The 20,646-nt window shown below is 45.0% G+C and overlaps 1 protein-coding gene across 1 annotated transcript; it reads right to left on the bottom strand.

Annotated features, from left to right (window-relative positions):
* Positions 1-4,438: 4,438 nt before the first annotated feature.
* On the bottom strand, positions 4,439-13,890 carry jcada (junctional cadherin 5 associated a; the record flags this gene model as incomplete). The annotated part of the gene is made up of 4 exons (XM_079234434.1): positions 4,439-4,524; positions 5,464-9,017; positions 10,195-11,136; positions 13,523-13,890. The coding sequence occupies 4 exons, from the start codon at positions 13,888-13,890 to the stop codon at positions 4,490-4,492; spliced, it is 4,899 nt and encodes a 1,632-aa protein (XP_079090560.1). The 3' UTR covers positions 4,439-4,489.
* Positions 13,891-20,646: the final 6,756 nt, after the last annotated feature.

Below are 20,646 nucleotides of genomic sequence, written 5' to 3'. Positions count from 1 at the left end.
TTTGAGTCTCTTGCTTTGTAAGAGGTTGTTTTAAATAAGTATTTATTGTTTTCTTTCATTCTGTATCTTTAACACTTACTAGTCTGTCAATACATCAATAAATCATAAAAAAAGAGATTAGTTCAATGCATGCTCCCCAGCATGCATTGAGCATAGTTGAATCCCTTATCCCAGAATAAGTGTCAGTTTTAAAATTCAAAGACAAGCTGTACTGGGATGCTCTATCAGTTCTCAGAGGCCTTTTGGCAATAAAAATGAGGAGATTATTCAGTAATCTCTTTATATGAAATGCATAGGACCCGACTATAGGAGTATCTCACAGACACTGTCACGAAATTAATTACTTTTTCAGAGCAAACTTTGAGTCTCAACCTACCAGTTTTCAACATGTCGGAGCTCTAAATAGGGTATTTATATATCAAACCTTTACAAAAGGTAATTTGTAGTTACAAGCAATGCTATTCATATTGACACTACACTATCCGCTGAATTACTTTATACGTTTCTTTAACTCCTTTTAGGGTCTATTTTGATAAGTGTACAGTAAATCACTTTGACTAGTCTTTATGAACTTAGCCAGTAATCTTTGTCGCTGCCTTATCTCTTCCTTTTAAATTCTATAACCGAGAAATGGAGCGTTTTATAAAGCGATTGCTCCAGCTGGCATCTGATAGAGATGGTCGGAGAAGAAGCGGGCCTTGAGGGAAGCTGCCTCTGAACCACAGTCTAGTGTGCTTTCAATTCTCAACACATTCTCACCCCAATGTGTAAAATACTGCAGTCAGTGCTACTAAACTTCAAGCAATGACTGTATGTTCATCTGGTGTCGGTTTTGGATGTGTTGGAGATGGTCATTACACAAAAAAAAAAATCCACCTCAACAGTAAGGCGTGGTTTAGGGCAGTAGTCCCCAACCAACAGGTCCTTTCGTACCGGGCCGCACAGAAATAATTAATGAAAAAATATTTGATTTATTATCACGGTCTGAAAGATGTTTTATTTTTGAAATAAATGACCCGATACATCCGTCTGTGCCTTTTGACACATGTCAAGACGCTTGTCTCGGTCACGTGATAAAATGATGCCCACAAGCGAGTAAAAATGTGTAAAAAACAAACGTCTTTGGAGAGCTTCTTTGGAAAGGCCCAATGCGCAGACAGAAGAAGAGCCTACGACTTCAAAGAAAAAGAAAGCTGCATTTCAGCTTTCAAGTTAATATCAGGAGTTCTACTTAAAATACAGGTTTACCGTTAAAAGATGATTCTCACATACTGCTCTGCGTAATATGGCGATAATTCAGCGTAATGGTGAGTTGTATTTTTTTATGTACTTTATATTTGTTTTCATGTAGGTAGTATCATTTTATTTCTTCATATTTTTCGCCCACAACTTGAAGGCCGGTCTTGTTTCCCAGAGCGGACTGCTAAGAAGTGATTTATTTTTAACAAACAACCCCCCCCCTCCACACACACACACACACACACACACACACACACACACACACACACACACACACACTGCACTTCAGTGAGTCTCGAATCAGCTGGGCACGGTGTACTGGGCACAAAGTAACTATCTATCTATGAAGCAAAGTACCTGCTTTATTTTTACACTTACAACAGTTATCCTCAAATGTAAGAACATTTTTATCTATGTATACATTTGGATTAATTTACGCACTGCATCTCCAACTGACCACTTGGCATCAGCCACCATTATGTTTCTATTCTTTTGAATTTGAATTAAGACCTTTTCCCCAGATATGTCTCACTATGTCTCTATGTTTATATTGAGAGAAGACTGGACTGCTGTTTTTCCTTGTCTGTGAAAATACTTTTGGCCAAAAGGGGGCAGCAAGCCAGTCTTCTATATCTGTGTCAATGCAAGTTTATTATATTTTCCATAATTCCTATGTATAGATGTTTCAATTTAGTAATTTAACAGGCTAAAATAAAAAGCTAAGGTTAATGATTATAATATACTATAGTTTACAATACTATAACTAATGAAACATATATATATATATATATATATATATATATATATATATATATATATATATAAGTTGTTTCATTCATATGTCTGCTCATTTACATGTATATATAATATATACATGTAAATAAACAGACATATACTTATCTGCACATTTTAGAATAATAAAATAAGGTGTTATGTATAACAAAACTTTCAAATAATAATAATCAAAACTTTCTCCTTGCATAGAATAATGTATATTTATTAATGTAACAAAAGATCAGAGACAAAATATTTCATGCAAAGACTTTTATTTATGAATAGTCTGCAGTACTGTACAATAGCACACACTTGTCTCTTTCTGATCATCGTCACTATATGATCATTTCAAATATAGACAAATATTGTGCCTTCAAAAACAGTTTCCCTTTTCACAATAATCTAAAAATACCTTGTTCTGTTTTTAAATATGTAGCATAATTATTTTTGAAAAAAAAATATACATTGTATGAAATATAACTGTTGTTTATTGGATAGACTATATAGTACCAAATGCAATTATATGCAAATACACCTTCTCTCTGTGACTTCTTACCCATTTGACCTCTTACACATTTCATGCACAAAAAAAATAATACTGCCCTCATACAAAAGAAACTGTACATACTTCTGTATGAAAATAGAAAATATCAAAGCAAGATGTGCACCAATAGTCTATATCATGTTACAAATAACTTGCAGTACAAAAAGACCTACGAGGACGGTCATAATAACACATTACCTGGAACATAGAGGTACGGGGACCAGGACAAAGACGAAAGCTCGCACTGAGCATCACTGATGACCTCCAGTCAGAGCTACTTCTACGCACGTCTACAACCAGTCCAACACGTCCAACATCGAATACTGGATCAAAGAGTGACGGGGTCAAACAAGCACAACCAGAAGTTGAAGTTTTAGCTTAGAATTTTGGTATTACACCCAGTAAATGTAGATGTCCAATGCATAGCATAAAGTTTGGTTTGGTATGTTTTTTATATTTCTTGTATTGCTACCCAGGAAGTGAAGTGAGTGTCAACCAATTGCCAGTTATGCCCACAACACACAAAAGCACAGATATGTCAACATTAAAGTATTTAACATGTTCAGATACTGTGATTAGTATTCCAACAGTAATGTTCTGTACAGCATCAATATTTAGCTTCTTCGGATGAAATACTATTATTATTATTATTATTGCCAAAACAACGCCAAACGTTTTCTTCAAAGTAAAATTAATGATGTCCAGTTTAAATTAGGATTCGTAAACCGACAACACGGGATGTGATACACATGAATGAAGTTCTCCACAGAAACAGTGTGTACAAGGCACACTGCGATCAATATAGCTACATCTACCATTTCCTGTGCAAAAAAAAAAGCACTTCTGAAATCACTGTGAACAAAGGAAAACTCCACGGTTAAATATAGACTTCTGCTAATGCCACAAAATATAGATTTTCTTCTTCGACAGTATGAGGACGAACAGAAATAACACTTGAATCAGACGTTTCTGATGCACAATGTCGGCTGCTGATGCGGAGAATGGGATGAGCGTAATCTCTGAGTATTTGCAGAGATTATCAGGTGCTCACTGGTAACACAAAGCCAATAATCTCAGCAGTGCAAACCTAACACTTGTACCAAAAAAAAAAAGGTAGAGCTTTGAAGCAGACGTTTAAATGAGATCAGCTCCTTGCTACTCAAACCATGTCACAAATGTCCCATACACGACAACTATATTGCTCTTACGTGAAACTATTCAAGGACCACAGTGTTTCTCATTGCAATGCTCTTTGAGTACATTCTCTATCACACAAGTATAAGAATAAAGAACGGGGGGTTTCATTATTAGTAATACACCCAAAGACTACACTTACAAAAATCTAGTCTTTTCTTAACATAGATAAGAAAATATACATTTCTTCAGCAATTAAATGACTTAAATTGATTTTTATATTCTTAATAAAATCTTATAACTCTTTCTTATTTACATTTGGTGTAGGTTAATACTGATTGTAATGCAATACTGTTGCCTTCTTGTTTTTTTTTCCTGTTACATTTCTTTTGTTGAGCAGAAGCATTTTTACATTCATTTTTCAACACCCGAGCTCGAGAAGGAGCCCAAGTGCAGACGGGAATAATGACATGCATTTTTCCATGGGCAAAATACGTGAGACAATTTCAAAAGGAGGAAGTCAACTTGCTTGAGCAAATAAACTTTTGGAGAGAATGGAAGAACGAGGACGCCGAGGTTGAGAAGGCCTGGAGAATCGGCACCGGCGGTGCCTTTATTTGGCTGTAGAAAATGCTCTCGTAGCACCAGGACAGTCAGTTCTGTGAGAAGTAATGCGTAACAATATTGGAGGGGTCACGGCTGACTGAGCCGTGAGGTGAGATGAAAGCCTTTGTTGTTGGAAAAAGCTGTTAACTTGAACAACACAGATTTCCACAGTGGCGAAGGCATTGTCAGAGGTTACACTCTCTCAACTTGACTGGGGTCGTAGGAGTCTAATTAGAAAAGAGAAGAAAGAAAAGATGAGACAACACAATCAAAACAAGGCAGAACGATATTATTGACCCTTAAAAAGGAAATTAAAAGGTACCCTGGGAAGTTCAAAGATTGCACTCAATTGCCCCCTCTCCTCTCATGTTCGCAATGTTACGTGCCTGAGCACATCCAATCATCTATGTGACATTTATATTGTCGCTACAGTGTAGAAAAGCGCTGCCCATAACGGCTTCATCTCCCATGGCCGTGCAGTTCAGAGGACGAGGTCGGGGCATGCTGTTTGCGGATTTCAAAGTTTTTTCAACTTTTGGGTAAATGGGCTTGGATCTGGGTCCCCGATGTGAAAGCCCCCAAACACTGAATGCAAGCAGTGACTTTGTTCACAAGAAACTCCATGGGACACCTTAAAAAGGAATAGGCTCATTTTCTTTCTTTTTGAGAATGAGATGAAAAGATTGATATTAGTCCCACGTGGTTAGCTTAGCATAAAAAAAAGCTAGCCTGGCTCCGTCCAAAGATCTCCTAACACCTCTGAATTTGATTATATTGAACAGGTTAGACAAACCACGAACCAGGCTCAGCACTGATGAGCATTGCATGAGATTGATATCAAGCTTATCAACCTACATTCAGAATGAAATACAAAATGTATTGTGAAAGGGATCGGTCAACATTCTTGGAAATTTCCAGGAAAGTAGAACTGTTCCTTTCACAATAGATCTAACTTTATCTGAGGAAAAATGTGAGCAACCTCACATCGAGCAACTGATGAAGGATCCCTCTCCTAGGACTGACAGACATGCAATAGATGTTGCGTGTAAATAATAATATACCGTAGTACACCCACACATAGCTAATACCCATACATTATACTATATGATTCTGCTTCACTTTGAAGGCAAAATAAAAGAACAAATGGTTAATTCCTCCGTACCCACCTGATACTGATAGCATCTCCTCATCCTCCGTATTCGAGGGGCCACAGGTCCCAGTGCTGAAGCTGAGAGGCAGCGTTATTTCTCTCTTGGGAACACTGCGGGGTTTAGGAAGAAGAGGAGGTTTCTGCAGCTTGGTGCGCTGCTTTGGTTTGGGCAATTTCTCTCCCTCAGCGTCTTGAGTTGCCTCACCTCTACTGACCTCTGTTGTATTCTGTCCATATCTCATTGTCTCCAAAGGCTTTTCTTTGTCATCTTCCACAATTTTAAGGTTTACTTCTTTGTTGGACTTGACTGTTTTTAATTCCACATCTACTTCTTTACTCTTTTCATTTCCAGCTTTTAGTGCAATCTCAACATTCATGTCTTCCGCCTCCTCTTCTCGTCTTTGCTCTTCCTCACATATCGCTTCATTCGCGTCTTCTTTAGGTCTACAATCTTCTGTAGGATCTCCCAACTTGTCATGTGTTTCATGTGCAGTCTCATGCTCATCTGGGTTCTCCTTCACCTTCCCTCCTTCTTCCTTTGTTTTTTTATCATTTTCTTCTTCTCGTTGCTCCACAACTTCCTCCTTTGTGACTTCCTGAACTTCACTCTCCTCTCTGTCACCGTCCCTCTCTTCAGACTCAACTTCTCCTCCAGACTCTGAACCTTTGAGGCTGAGGCGTCTTATTCGAGACACTGAGTCCAGCTCTTTCAGACGGGCCTTTCGGTCTGGGGTTGACCTGCCCAGAGATTTAACGGATGCTGCAGCGGAAGAGGTTAGCTTATCTTGCAAGGATTCGATTAGTTTGCATGCTCCACCTCGCCCCCGCCTCTCCACACTGCACGTGCTGAGTGCTAGCTTATCATTGGGGGTGACGGGGAGAGATAGAGTAAGCATTTGAGGTGGGAACTCGGGCAGGTCCAGTACCACCAGGGACTGAATCTCAGTGTCTTCCCCATCACTGTGGTTGCTGCTGTGCTTTTGTCCGTCTCCTCCCTCGTGGTCTTCTCCTGATTCTGTCTCCTTAATCTCCTCCGTCTGTGCTCCCTGAACAATCGGGGACTCATCGTTGACTTGCTCACACTCTCCTATCACCTGCTGTATCTCTTCGCCTCGACCGTGTAGTTTCTCAACTACGTAGGTATCCATATCGTCCTGGTTGTCAGCCACACCCAAGGACTCCACTGGTACAGCTATACCCAGGATTCTGGCAGCCCTCTGCTCGATGGACTCATTTTCAGGGATACCTTTCGCGTATTTGACCTCATACAGGTTGCTGAGGTCCTCTGCAGGTAAAGAATTGGCTTTCTCCCGAATCAGTAAGTTCTCCAGGTGCTTATCTGTCATGGTCGAGTCATTCTTGTAGGTCAGAGGCTCAGAGATGGCATATCTACCATTGCCATTACCATCTTTTAACACAAAAGAAACCTCCCTGGAAAGCCTGGTGATATGTGGTGGAATCTCTTTTTTAGGTGATCTACTGCTTTCACTCCTCGTTCTACAGATTCTTAAATTCACCTCACCCCTGAATGGTGGAACATTGCCTGATTTAGGCTTTCTCTCAGTCTCTACCTCAGCTTGAAGCTCTTTATTTGAATTGTGCTCAGGGCTACCGCTATTTTTAACAAGCGCTGTCCTGCTCTCCCACGAGAGCTGCACTGACTGACTAAACTCCTTATGATCGAGTGGAGATGGGACTGAGAGTGAGCGCTGCATTGGCTCTCCAGGACCACCAGGAGTCTCTGTGTAGACAGTTAATCCCACATCCCTCAGCAAGGACTCTTGAGGGACTGGGATGTCCTGCCTATAGAGCCGGTGTGGGTCATTGTGTGGGGTTAGTGAGGGCAGGAGGCAACTCTCTCTGCGGCCTGGCTTGGAGAGTAATTCATTTGTTGATGGTATGTTGTTGGCCTGTGGTCTGGAGAAAGCACTCTTAATGTCCATAGAGTCTAGATCAGCGGTAGAAGCCAAGGACGTAGGTCTGACTTTTAAATTGTTAGGTTTTTTTATGTGCATTGGTGGAAGACTGATTGCTTCCCTGCCTGGTTCTGTACCAGCAGTGAAATGTGCTCCTGACTGAAACCGGTCTGATCTCTTATTTGCCCCAATTTGATCGTCAATGCACTGACCCACATTGGGTCTTTTGCTGATTGTGTCTTCCATCTTCTTATTAATGGTTTCCAGTTCATCAATAGCATCACAGGGTCGACGGTTCACTGGCTTTAACAGAAACTGACCAAAGGTCACTTGCTCTGCAGTCTCAGAGTTGCTCTTCCTGGGAGACGATGTCTGTTCTCCTTGATCCCAGGCCTTCGAAGGGGATGATAGGTCTTGTTGCGTGGGTTGGAGGGATGACGGTTGGGTTGGGCTGAGGCTGAGACGGGAAAATGCGCTGTTGCTGGAGGGATGAAGGTTTTTCTGGCCTGCCATGGGGTAACCATAAGAAGAGCTACTTTCTGGCCCCACACCACTATCTGTGGTTGTGTCTGAGACGGACGGAACAGGCTCTTGTCCCCCAGGAGGACTCTGGGGTTCTGGACTTTTCACCACTGTCAAAGGTGAGCCAGTCTGGGTTTCCTGGTTACGGTATTGGTTTCCGGGCCAGGACCCGGCATAGCACAACTCTTTGTCTTCCCTGGCTTGAAGTGCCCAGGCATCTATTATCTCCTTCCTTAGAGGAGCCCTCTTGTAGTTCATCATTGAGGATGTGCTGCTGGTGTGAAAGTGAGAGTAATGGGATTTGATAGGCATCTCATTCACGGACTTGCTCCGCACGTTGGGGCTTTCTTTGAGCCCTACAGCAAAAGTCTCTGTGTTGGTGACAGTCAGGTTTGGTATTGTCTCATTGTTGTTCTGATCTGCCGCTAAGTCTTTGCTCATGTGTATTGGTGTGTGAACAGGGACAGACACAAGGCAGAAGATGGTCTCACTCACTCTTCTTTTAGTGTTCGCTGGCCCTGAATCTGGGACAATTTTCTTCACTTGGGTGATGGTTTCTGCAAAGACCTGATCTGAGCTGGACCCCTGACGAGAACAACTTCTTGTTAATGGGGCCTGGAAGGCTGACGAAGGAGATGAAGGAGGACGTTGGTTTTTGGGATATCTGTTGCAGTTTTGGTCAGTTGCTGGGAAGTTATCGACAGCCTCTTTGTGCAAATCACTGTGCCACCTGTTATTGTCATTGTTGAAGCCGCTAGAAGACGTCTGGTTAGCATCATCGGCCAGTTTGGCAGCGATGAAAGGCCCCAATGGCGGGGGCAAAAAGGCACTGTCACTGGATGCAGGCTCCGACACTGTGACACTGGGAAGCTCATTACGGATGTGCCGGATCTTGTCAGCGTCCGTCAGGGAGTTGCCACCCAGGGCAGAGGAAATATGGCGGATACGGGGGTCATCAAAGGGGATGTATTGGATCCCTCCACCGGGCCGCTCTTGGGTAGTATACACAGGGTAAAGCTGCTTCATGCTCATTTCTCTCTGGGGATCAGGCCAGGAACCAGCTGGATGTCTGGTGAACCAGTGAGATCCATCTGGAGCCACTTGTATCTGCTGGTACACGTCTCCTCTGTACCTACAAGTAAAAACAACACAGTTGCACTTTATCTTGGCAAAAATAAGACCAACAAGAAAAGGAATAAAAGATGTGAAGAGTGAAGGCTTCAAAACGATTTAAGTGGATGCTACCTACTCCAGCATCTGTTTAGCAAGTTTAAAAAGTACTTTGCCCTCTCTTGCACTGAACAGACATTTAGTTTGACTGTCCTTTTAAAGAATTCCAACACAATCTAACAGATAATTTTATAAAGAATCTTGAAATATTTGGTATCTGTGAACAATCTGTACATTTTACAACTCTCCAAGCTATATATTTCTTAGGATTAGGAAGAAAATATTTATTTCAGTCTCATGTTTACACTACAGAGCATTACAGCCTCTTGAAGAAGTCAACCATATACACCCGGGGGGGGGGAATTCATAAAGAATGGATTGCAGCCACTGATAGCACCATGCATTATGCAACATCTGCAACAGCTATCTGCCCCATACGGTCCAATTCACAAAAGATATTGTGCTAATGTTATTTTAGCGCAAACAAGCCAACAAAGTTTTTCTGCTGAGTGTAATTTGCCTTTTTTTTTTGCATCTGATTGCAATTATCCATGTGGCAAAGTATAAATGTGCATGAGGCTAATGCACCGGTTGTGAGAGGTGAGTCAGCCTGAGCGAGAGGTCTTGTCAGTAGGGGCTCGCCAGAGTGCCACTTAATAAGTAATTTACAGTATGTATTTGTTTATATAATAACTTTATTTTTCAGCCATTATTTTCTCGTGTATTTTTAATAATGACATGTAGGGGAGGTTTATTTATTCATTTTTGATGACGCTACATGAACTGTCACTGCATCCTAAAAATAGATGAGTTCAACCCTTATGAACGCTCTTCAGATAGCGCCAACTCTCTGAAGACGCTAATAATTTCACTGTAACTGCTTGCGGCTATCAATGCTGATCTTTGTTAACTTGACTGTTTTTGCAATGAGGCTCATTTCCATACACATGGGAACATTTCTCCTAAATTTATGCACATTACATAATTTAAATCCGTGCAAAAAAGCAAAGGGGGACCGAGATGCTATGTGCTTGGCAGCTTCTAGCGGCCGCAAAAGCCACGTAATTCTGTTCTGAAGTTGCCCCTCGGTTGTGAATTAAAAAGCACGGCTTATTTATGAGAAAAAAAGAAAAATGTACCTGTAGTCAACAGCAATTTCACCATATCCTCGGTGCCCCCCTCCCATTATAGGAGCTCTTGCATATGATGGGGGAGGGATGTATCCTGGAGGTCCAGAGTCCTGTGCAAAATAGTCCAGTTGAGGGTCACCTGTCCTTGATATTGGAAGTGGGGTTCTGTCCCTGGCCTGGAGAATCACTGAGTCTCTACCAGACAACATCTCACAGCTTCCCCTGATCTGCTGGTGCATCTCATAAGAGGGAGGTCTGGGGGGTCGTGTGAAGCGGGGCTTTGGTGTCGTTGAGAGTTGGTTGGCGCTAGCCGGCCTGCCATTCTCCGGCCAGCGGGGTGGCCTGTAAAGGTCGTGGTGTGATAGTGGGTGGCCATTGACCCGCCTGTACAGTTCCAGACCGGACGAGTCTATGTCCACATATTGCAGGCTTTCAGGCTGCAGCATCCTGGGCAGGGACTGGGATTTGGCTTTGGCCCTGGGATGGACTACCATACCTTCTGGTGTCCTGGCATGGAGTCGCTGCTGCTCCTGTGCCCAACGCTCACCCTCACTCTGTGACATCTGGCGGCTGAAGCTCACGGCTGGACGCCACTCATCTGTCCCCAAGCTCTGGCACTTCCTCTCATTTACCATCCTCCAATGATGGAGAGCTGCTTCCCTCTCTCTAGAGCGGGCCTGAGCCTGGACCTGGGCCTGAGCCTGCACCTGAGCCTGGACCTGGGCGGCCCAGCGCTGCCTCTCCTGAGCTGCTCTCTGACGCTCCTCGGCAGACAACTCTTGGCCTTTTGCTTGTTGAGACCCCTCCAGTCTGCCGTAACCCCCCTGGCCTCCTCCATGGGTCTCTCTGAGGTCAGCATAGTCCAGCAGCACAGTGAAGTCCTGGCCTCTCCTCCTCCAGTAGGACACATCCTTGAACTGCGACTGAGGACCTCTGGTGCCATCACAGAACCTGGGAGGAAACGCAAAAATAAAGGTGTCGTTATGCTACGATCAAAGGGCCTGTTGGATGGATGAATAGTGTCTGAAGCCCTCTCCTCTACAGCTTTCCCATGTCAGAGCTGGGCTTTTGTTACAATCTGACAAGCAAGCCCAAAGTACACAGCAATTGGCCAGGTATGCAGAGGTAAGAAGGGTTTGAACTTCCTTTTTAAGCTTGTGTTTTGCCATTCTTTACCCAATGTGTTCAAGACTATGAACTATTTCCATGAAAGTCTGAGCCAAAGTGTCTACTTTTATCCCCGTGTTTGATTGATGATGGTGGGCTGTCCAACCGGCCTTGGAGCATAGCCGTTTGGAACAGCTATAAACACTTCTGCCTTCAGGCATGGTCAGACTATGTGTCACACAAACAACTTTTGTTTCAAGCACAACCAACTTTTTTTTCAAGCACAACCCAACCTTTAAGTTCCTTTGGTTCATATCTGATTTAGAGATACGCCAAAGCAATGTGGTAAGCTAATCACAGCAAAGTTAATATCACTTAAAAACATTAAAGCAATCCAATAATCAAAACACTAAGATAGAATACTACAGGGCCATTAAATGCCCAATAGTAAGACGCAAATAACCACAAACAATGAGGACGGATAAAAAAAAAGAAAGCGTTTCCCACTAGATGGAGACAGATGTCCATGAGTAGCAGTGCAGCATCTGGTAATTGTGATTTTCCATGGAGCATAATGAACACATTACACAACGATACACTGTGGCTGTTAGTCCCGGATGTCCTCCAAGACAACAATTTAGAGGACGTTTCATTGACAGTCCTTGTATTTCACTTTTCTTTTGCTCCTAATCTGAGGAAATGAGCAGCATTTCTCTAAAGCAGTGCGAGGAAAGCTCCTGCTATGTCTCTGGGAGGATGTTTGATGGCAGACCTGATGGGCTACAACAAGATGCGATGTGTGTCTGCATACAGTCCGATCATTTCAGGCTATTTGTGGAGTGACTGACTGACTGACTGACAACGCAAACAAGACGCAAGCACATGCGTACAGCCCCTCAAGGCCGAGGCCACTGAGCGTCCTTGACATTTCCATCCATGATCATCACTGGCCAGAGATGTTTGCTGGGGGAAGGGGGGGCTAGCCCTGCCAATCGGCTGAATTTGAGGGCATCTTATGTAAGATGAGTTACCATCATTAGCCTAATTGGGTCTAAGTAGCACTGCCTAATGGGAGTGCCAAGATAGGCCTGTTTCTTATCTAAACTAAAGCTGCCAGGCAAAACGGATTTAGATGAGTGAAAAAAAAGAAGGATGAACAAATAACTGACTGCAATCGCAGAACATATGTCTTAGCAATTCCCACATTCCCAACAGAATGCTCTGATAGCACTGGCAGAGCGGCGACATGAAAATGCGGATTACTCGTCTCAAAGAATAAAAGCGAAAAGTGAAAAAAAGAGAAAAAAACACAAACACCAACCGCTGACATTATTCAAGGTCATTTGACTATTTTCAGATGATCTGTCACTGGCTGGTGGCAAAAAGGGATTAGGGAGGAAAAGAGGAAGTCAGCCAAACAAAATGTAAGGGGAAAGCCTGCCTAATTTGTGTGTGGACATGGGAACAGCTGTATTGACTTTGTCTCAGTTACAGCACACTTACCCCCAGAACTGGTGCAAATAGACAAATTAAACAATCCTGTTTTGAGGAAAAAACAGATTGGCTGCAGCCGGGCGATATCTCTGGAAATATCATACAGTCCCTACCCAAGAGGGTTTCAATTGCATAACGCCAGTCTAGGCTAAATATAGCCTATCCTCCATATACATATTTAAATACACCCTATGTGAATCCTGTATTATTGATGGGGTATGTATTATGTAAGCAGGTATAATACTTGTGAAACAGTGGAAGTCGGTAGGGCAGATTGGTTATGTTTGAGGGCAAAATGGGAACGGGTGCTCAAATAGGGCACACAGGTTTGCCCAATAGCTCCTTTGATTACAACTCCGAGGTCCCATGTGACAGATTAAAACTCCAGCACACACTACCCCTCCTCCCCTGCCCAAGACTTGATTGGGAAGTGGAGGAGAGAAGGGAATAGAGCTGAATTGAACGCAAGGGGAAAGACAGAAATGGCAGAAGGGACTGAACAGCAGTGTCAGGCAGTTCCGTTAAAGATGCCATGCAAAATCCCCATGCAAAACTCTGTGATGAGGTGCATGTTTTTAATTATTCCCCTCCATCAAAGCATCATAACAATGAATGATTGTGTCATTTATCAATAAAGATCGACGATAAACATCGGCCAGTCGGGATAGGGCATGCAAAAGGGTCGATCAGACAGGAGCCCACTACGGCTCTCAAGGTACAGCAGACTTGGTCTTACCCGCTGTCTGAGGTCAGCGACTCTCCCAAGGAGTGGGTGTCGATTTGGCACCGGATCTCACCCTCCCGCCTGGACGGGCCCCTGTCCCTGGGTTCGTTGTTGTTGTTGGGACAGCCGCTGCCGAACGCTTGGGGATGCCTGGATCCGCCCCCGTTCCCATAAGCCATCCCGGGCCCCCTTTCGTAGCCGTTCACTGTCCTGGGGCCGGGCCTGTTCTCCAGGATTTCATGGTGCTTGCTGTAGGACGGCGGGGAGGACGAGGGAGCCTGGCGGGACGAGGACGCGGGGGCTGGGCTGGGGGTGGAGGAGGTGGTATGCTTGGGCAGCTTGTATCCATGAGAGATGAGGAGGTCCTCCACACTGTACATGGTCGCATTTGTTTATGCTGGTGTGTTTTCTTTTTTTCTTCTCTCTGCCTTTTTTTTGAGGGAGAGAGAGAGAGAGAGAGCGAGGGGAAGGTAGGTCGGTTGTCAAGGTGTCTCCGCTTCTTCCCTATGTGCAGCGGCAGGATCACCGGCACAGCTGCGCAGCTGAGGCCATCACTAGGAGAGAAAAACAGAGAGAGGAGGACGACATGAGGAGACAGAGAAAAGAGGGTGACGTTAAAACCATTATACCCGCTACCCGTGTCCAGTTTTCTGTCAAGGGTCCCAACCCATCAGGACAGTTGCGAGGACGAAACAAAAAAAGAGACCCCCCCCCCCCCGCCTAAAACCACATTCTGAGCCGCCACGGCAAAAACCGAGATCACAGCAACCCATCCCTCCCTCCTCTCTGCTCCAGTCCTCCTGGCAACAACCTTCTTTCCATCTCACTCGGATTCACCGGCACCAAACCCATTGGTGTCCGGAACTGAGGAGGACGGGGAGGTAAACAAACGCCCTCAGGAACGACCCTAAATAGCGTGGTGATCAGCGGCAACAGGAGTTTTCAGAGAGCTGCTGGTGCTGCGGGGAAACGTCCCTATTTACAATGGGCTCCCTGCAGACGTCCATACAGTGGCTGCTAGGTGGCTGTTAGCAGCCAACCACTGCTCATGCTTGGCATCAATGAGGCGACTGGGGGTTTGTGTTCCTCTCCGCTCACTTCCTCTCTCTCGACATCTTTTCTTCATCTCAAAGGTATTTTCTGGTGACAGTCTAAAAGGATGAGGACTTTTTTTTCCCTGCTGCATGCCCTAAATAAAAATGGCAGTCTGGGATACGGGTTTGCATATTCCAAAACTACAAGATTACATGAGGAATGACACGGTGTGTGTGTTAGTGTGCATGTGTGTGTGTGTGTATAGGGTTGAAAAAAGTTGCCAATAAACACAAAATCAATCCATTAAGTAATTATTACCGAGCAACAATGCCAAAAGATTTCCTGATTTACTGTTTTCCTGCTCCTGAATTTTGGTCTACGACTACATTCAGGTTTTCAAACTGGCTGGATGTAACGACGGGGTGGGACATTTCCACTAGTTCTTGGCACTTTATAGACAACACAACGCAATAATACATGAATTATTCATTCATTAAAATAATAGCTAGGTGAAACCCTATCTGTGTTTTCATTGGGCTTGAAGGTGGAACAGCGGTCACCAAATAAACCCTCATAATCTCCAAAGAGTATAAAGGGAAACAAGCATTAGGACTTTTGCTCTCTGCCCCCCCAAACAATGACTTTGCCATAAGTATTAGCATCAAGGACTGATGAAGAATTGAATCGGTGATACCCAGGGTGCATCTGCTCATGATGTAACGCCCTTGATGAAGTCATGCTTGCTGCCTTGTCAACAGGACAGATGCTGCTGCGGCCCCCTCATTCAATACTCTCCACTGGAGCATACTGCCAACAACCTGGCTGTCCTTAATAAGAAATGGCATTCGGGAACAGCAGCGCCAGACTCGCTGCCAGAATCAGATGCTGTACAGACAGTTTAAAAGTCAATCACACACTATGATCGTCTAATGGCACGGCCAGCTCGCCTTGTCGGGTTTTTTAAAAGCGAGACTGGCGACGCAGCCTCACACGGAAATTAATTCAGCTGCAAACAGATTAGCATTTGTTGTGCTTCTTAGCATTTGTTTAGCCATAGTCCCATTGAGATGACAAGACAAAATCCATCTATGAAAAGGGCCCTGACTCAGAGGGCAGCATCGCTAGCCCCCACCCCATCCTCCTCCTACCTGAAGCCTAGAATAGCCTACTAGGTGATTAACAGGATCCAAGAGCGTGAAATGGCGCTCTCTTTGTACGTCTGGCTCTCTAATACGATTATCTTTTTAATTTAAAACCTTAAACCTGTTAGTTTTGGAGGATTGACTCTTGGCGCTTACCCAGTTAATACTTTTGTTGAGTTTAACTCTTTCCATTTGTGTTTTGTCCTACTAATCTTCTCAAGGAGAAGCTAGATCTAGAGTTAGGTCGGGGAGGTTCAATGTGGGGTTTGGTGCAGACCAAACAGTTTTTCACCGACTGTAATTTCATGAACTGTAGTTGAACTTTCTGGGCAACAGGCCAGTGACAATGTTCAATAACATAGTGTCTCTGAAATACTGTAAATGCTGGAAAAATGGAACCAAGGTGGTAATATTTGTGGTTATTTGTCAAAACAGATTATTCAAACTCATTTGATGAACCAAAATGTTTCTCTGACATTTTAAACACTGCTATAAATTAGGAAACAGCACCAGGTGTCCCTCCAGTGGTGGAGAAGCCCGTATCACACTCAGATCAGTCAGATTGGTATCACCTCCTCTTTCTCCCTGTAGATGAAGTTTATCCCTCCAACCAGCCAAAAGGCTTAATTAGCCCAAGTGAGCCTTGGGTCAAGGGCTATGTTCATTAATATGATAATACACTTTTGTTATGATGGTTGCACATTAACCTGTTTTATCTGCACATCCATATGTTGTCTGATTGAGCTAAACCCTTAATCTGAGGCAATTGCTCTTGGTGTCATCACCAAATGAGGATTATCTCCATCATCAGCAAAAGTGAGGATTTCCTCCTGTAAAGTGACCTGCCCGCATACAGTCCCCCCTCCCTTCCTTCTCATGGCAAGCCCCGTTTAAATACTGCTAATGCTGTTACGCAACGGAATTACCCATTTTATATCAAATAAAACCTCGGATTCAAGCAACGGTATGCAACAATGGTCGGCTTTCATTCCCCTAAACACAACAACATTGTGTTTCGCTACAAAGCCGCCTTGTGTGAAAAAGACTGGCATTACAGGCTCTTGGATTTGGCAACTTGGGGAGAGGGGTTGGGAGGGGGGCAGATCTGCTGTATTTTAATGACATGGCTCATTCAAACAGAGAAATTAATGATAGAGTTGAAGGGTAACGTGCTGGAAAGTAAGCTAAAAATAAAAAGGGACCACGAGAGGGCTGGCGTTTCCCTACAGGCGACCCTCACACCAGCCTCCGCGTTTTCTCTAATCAGCCCCTGTACACCATAACCGGAACATCAGTCACATTTACTACGCAGACGAAGATGGAAGGCGGGCGCGCTTTTTGGGGTCAAGTGAACTTTCGTCGAGGCCATGGATTGTTTATTAAAAACAGGTACAAGCCTTTTTTTTAAGCTACGTGAGGGGCATTCCCCCAGCATGCCCTGACTGGCGGCTTCGCCAGCGGCAAGCTGCAGGGGCATGACGGCTTTCAGGTTGACAGTTTGGTGTCAGCTCCTTATTCATGGCCCAACTGAGACGAGGGCACGAGAGGAGGTGGGGAGGAAGGGAAGCAGAGGGACAGCATGGGTAGCAGACAATGCAGGACGGAGACCTAGATCAGGCCTCGGGGAGAACAGAAGTGCAGAACAAGAGGGTGTTCGTAAATAGTCCAGATTGTGGGGGTGGGTTGCAGATTATGTAAATAAACTTTAGAGATACTGAGCGACCATGGCAGTGGATGGAAATATACTGTATAAGAAGCACACAAAAAAGAACAAAAAAACAGAAGATGGTCTGCACTGTGGTCAAAACAAATTGGGTAAAAGTGATTAATATTGTCCCAAAGAACACATTGGGATGTGTTAAAATGGCACATCCCTCCCAGAAGTGACGAACGACAGACAAAAACAAGTCTGGAAAGAACGTTACACCACAACAACAGGGATCTCAAACGCCAGAGCCTGGAAGCGAAGAGACGTTTAGCCCGCTTCCTAAAAATATTCCACCAGAGCCGCACCTCTCCGCCACATTGTTCCCAGTCTCCTCGGATCTACAGCGACTGACCCGAGTGGGTGTGCACTTGGCTCGTCTCTGGCCTGCATCTGTTAGGACTGTGCACGCACAAGGCATGACAGCCCATCACATTCAGCAAACAGCAACGCTGCGCAGATTGTTTATCTATGTGACATCACTGTGTCCCGCGGAGGGGCCGTCTCCCTTCCTGAGGAAGTGATTCGTTGTTTGTTTGTGTGTGTGTGTGTGTGTGTGTGTGTGTGTGTGTGTGTGTTGGGGGGGTGCCGACGGTGTCGCAAGTGTTTCCAATCAGGCTCTCTGCGGGCTCCTGTTTGTCCCGTGGAGATAAATTGGGGGGGCCTGTTTTGGGCTGGGGGCCGGAGGAATAAACAGCCAACCTCAGGCCCCATTTTTACCCCTGCTGACCTCTGGGGAAGCCCAATGTTCTCCACCTCAGGTGGGCTGGAACTCAACAACATAAAATATGGGCATATCATCCGGGGTCACATCAATCAGAAAACAGTTTGAGGCGATCGCGGGCAAATTTGAAACGATGACAAAACGAGGATTGAAACTCTCTGGAGCAGGTTCGTAAACAAACAAGTGGACATCTGTTTAAGTGACGGGTGACAACAACGGAGAGATTCCCCCGTCCATCGCAGCTCGGTACCACGTTGCAAGCCATGTGCTTCCTCCAGCACTCGTAGAAGAGAGTAGAAACAGGCCGGGCCCCCGCGCATTGCGAGTCAATTAGCTCATGCGGAAAGGTCGAGCCAAAAAAAAACACCCACTTACATTATTTCGTTGAGCATGTCCCATGGCAACGGTTGTTTTGCTTTTGTGAATGGCCGCCCTCAGACAATAGCATGTGGGCCGCAAAGATATTCCCGCTGCATTGCTTCAGTCCAAAAACGTATTACAGTCGGACTCAGCTGGCAGTGAAATCAAAGGCAGGATGGGACGGGGGAGTCGGAGGGGGAGAGGGGTTTATTTCACCATATTCCAACACATCCCGGTCTGAATCAGTAGGGTCTGGTTCGGATTCATTTCAGTCAGAAAGTAGTCCAGCCAAACGTGTTTCAATCCAAAGAAAATGTCCAATAACAAATGGCCCACGCACCAGAGTGGTGTCGCCGATAGCTCATTAGTGCACGAGGCGAAAGCTGCGCGGCAACCAGTAAGACACTGGCGATGATGCAAGGGTATTTTATATCAATGGGCTCAGTTCCCCATTGTATAGCGGGCTTAGCGCAGTTCAGCAGAAACTGTAGCGATTTGACGTCACGAGATCTCCTCCAACTGAACGCATTTAAACACTCGCATGTGGAGGGAGATTCGGGGCATTTGCTCCGAAACGCCGCAGCTCGTGCCAACATTTGAAGATTTTTTTTATTTTTTTATAATGTCCTATGAAGAACAAAAGGCTAAACATAAAACGAGGGGTTATTAGTCACGCCGGTCCACCGAGGCACTGCAGCACACTGGGGTTCACCTGCACTGAACTGCTCCCAACCCATGCTGTTTCTGAGCATGCCAAACCGGCTTCGTGGTAATTAGTGTCTGTCAAGGTCCGGGGCTTGCTAGAGATGACAGTGGTATGGTTTATCAGCCAAAAACACACTGATCAAAGGGTTAGCGCGCTCTTGCTTCCTGCTAATCAGATGGACTCCGCATGCCTCTTGCACAGTATTATAGAAGGGAAATGGTAATAAACAACCCAACGTAGATACAGATTCTACCAATCCACGAGACTATGCCTCATTAAGGCCGGTTAAGCTCATCTGGAGTATGATGTCTGAAGGCAGCTGACAGGACGTGGCAACGACAGAACTATGGTGACAGATGGCCGGGATGCAGATTGCAGGTGGGTTAAAAAAAAAGAAAAAAAGGGTCTCCTACGCAATGGAAGTAAAGTGTTGCACGGTGAATGTGGGAAAGGGGTCGCGTGGAAACGTTCAGGGTTATCTCAGCTCGGCACACGGGCATCAACCGGCTAGGACGGAGCGGCGTCTCCACCAGAGCCGGCACGCGGATCACACTCTCTGCCCCGCGCTCTCACTCTTGAGAGAGGCACAATGGCAGATGTCAGTGGCTTTCACACGTCGGCGGCTGGCTCCGTCCGCCGGCCTCCTTCCCTCCTGCCTGCGTCACTCCTGCTCTGACATCACACGTGACATCAGGCAAAGGAGCTCCGAGGGGATCCCTGTAGCCGGGCAAACATCGGCTGACTTTCAAGGGCTTTGGCCGCTACCCAAAGGCAGAAGAGGAAGAAGAAGAAAAAATAAAATTTCTTGATTCACTTGACCTAGAAATGAAACTGAAGACAGACGGGGACTGAGAGAGAAAGATAATCTGTCAAAACTACAACAACAACCACTGCCCACACACACACACACACACACACACACACACACACACGATTACTGGAAAGAGAAAGTCTAGCCTGCAACACCAGGAAGTGAACCCGGCCCACACTTATCGCTGGCTGTTTGTACCACCCCTGAAAGTTGAACTGGTATGACTCATTTCCACAGCCTCCATAGCCGTGGAGGGCCCCTCCAGTTTTTTTTTCGCTGACCATCCCTTTCCTCCGCTGCTGGAAGGAATTAATGAGCTGCTTCCCTTCTTAATGCCCCCCCCTCCCCATCCCCTCCTCGGGGCATCTAGCAGGGCCTCCTGTTCACACACCATCCCGGTCTCAAGGATGTGCGAAGGACCTACAAACGTAACACACACGCGCCGACACACACACACACACACACACACACACACACACACACACACACACACACACACACACACACACAACCTAAGGTCTCACCCTTTTCTGTGAAAATGCACATTCAGATGGCGCCAGTCTGGGCTATGTTTTTGCACTATTTCGTCTTTTATTCATTTAGTATCTACAAATTCTGCCCGCTGTCAGGAAAACGCTTCTTTACTGACATTT

The sequence above is a fragment of the Taurulus bubalis genome (genome assembly GCF_910589615.1).
Source record: "Taurulus bubalis genome assembly, chromosome: 18".
NCBI classification, from domain to species: Eukaryota; Metazoa; Chordata; class Actinopteri; order Perciformes; family Cottidae; genus Taurulus; species Taurulus bubalis.
The sequence above is the reverse complement of the archived record's forward strand: the minus strand, read 5'-3'. Positions and strand labels throughout refer to the sequence as shown.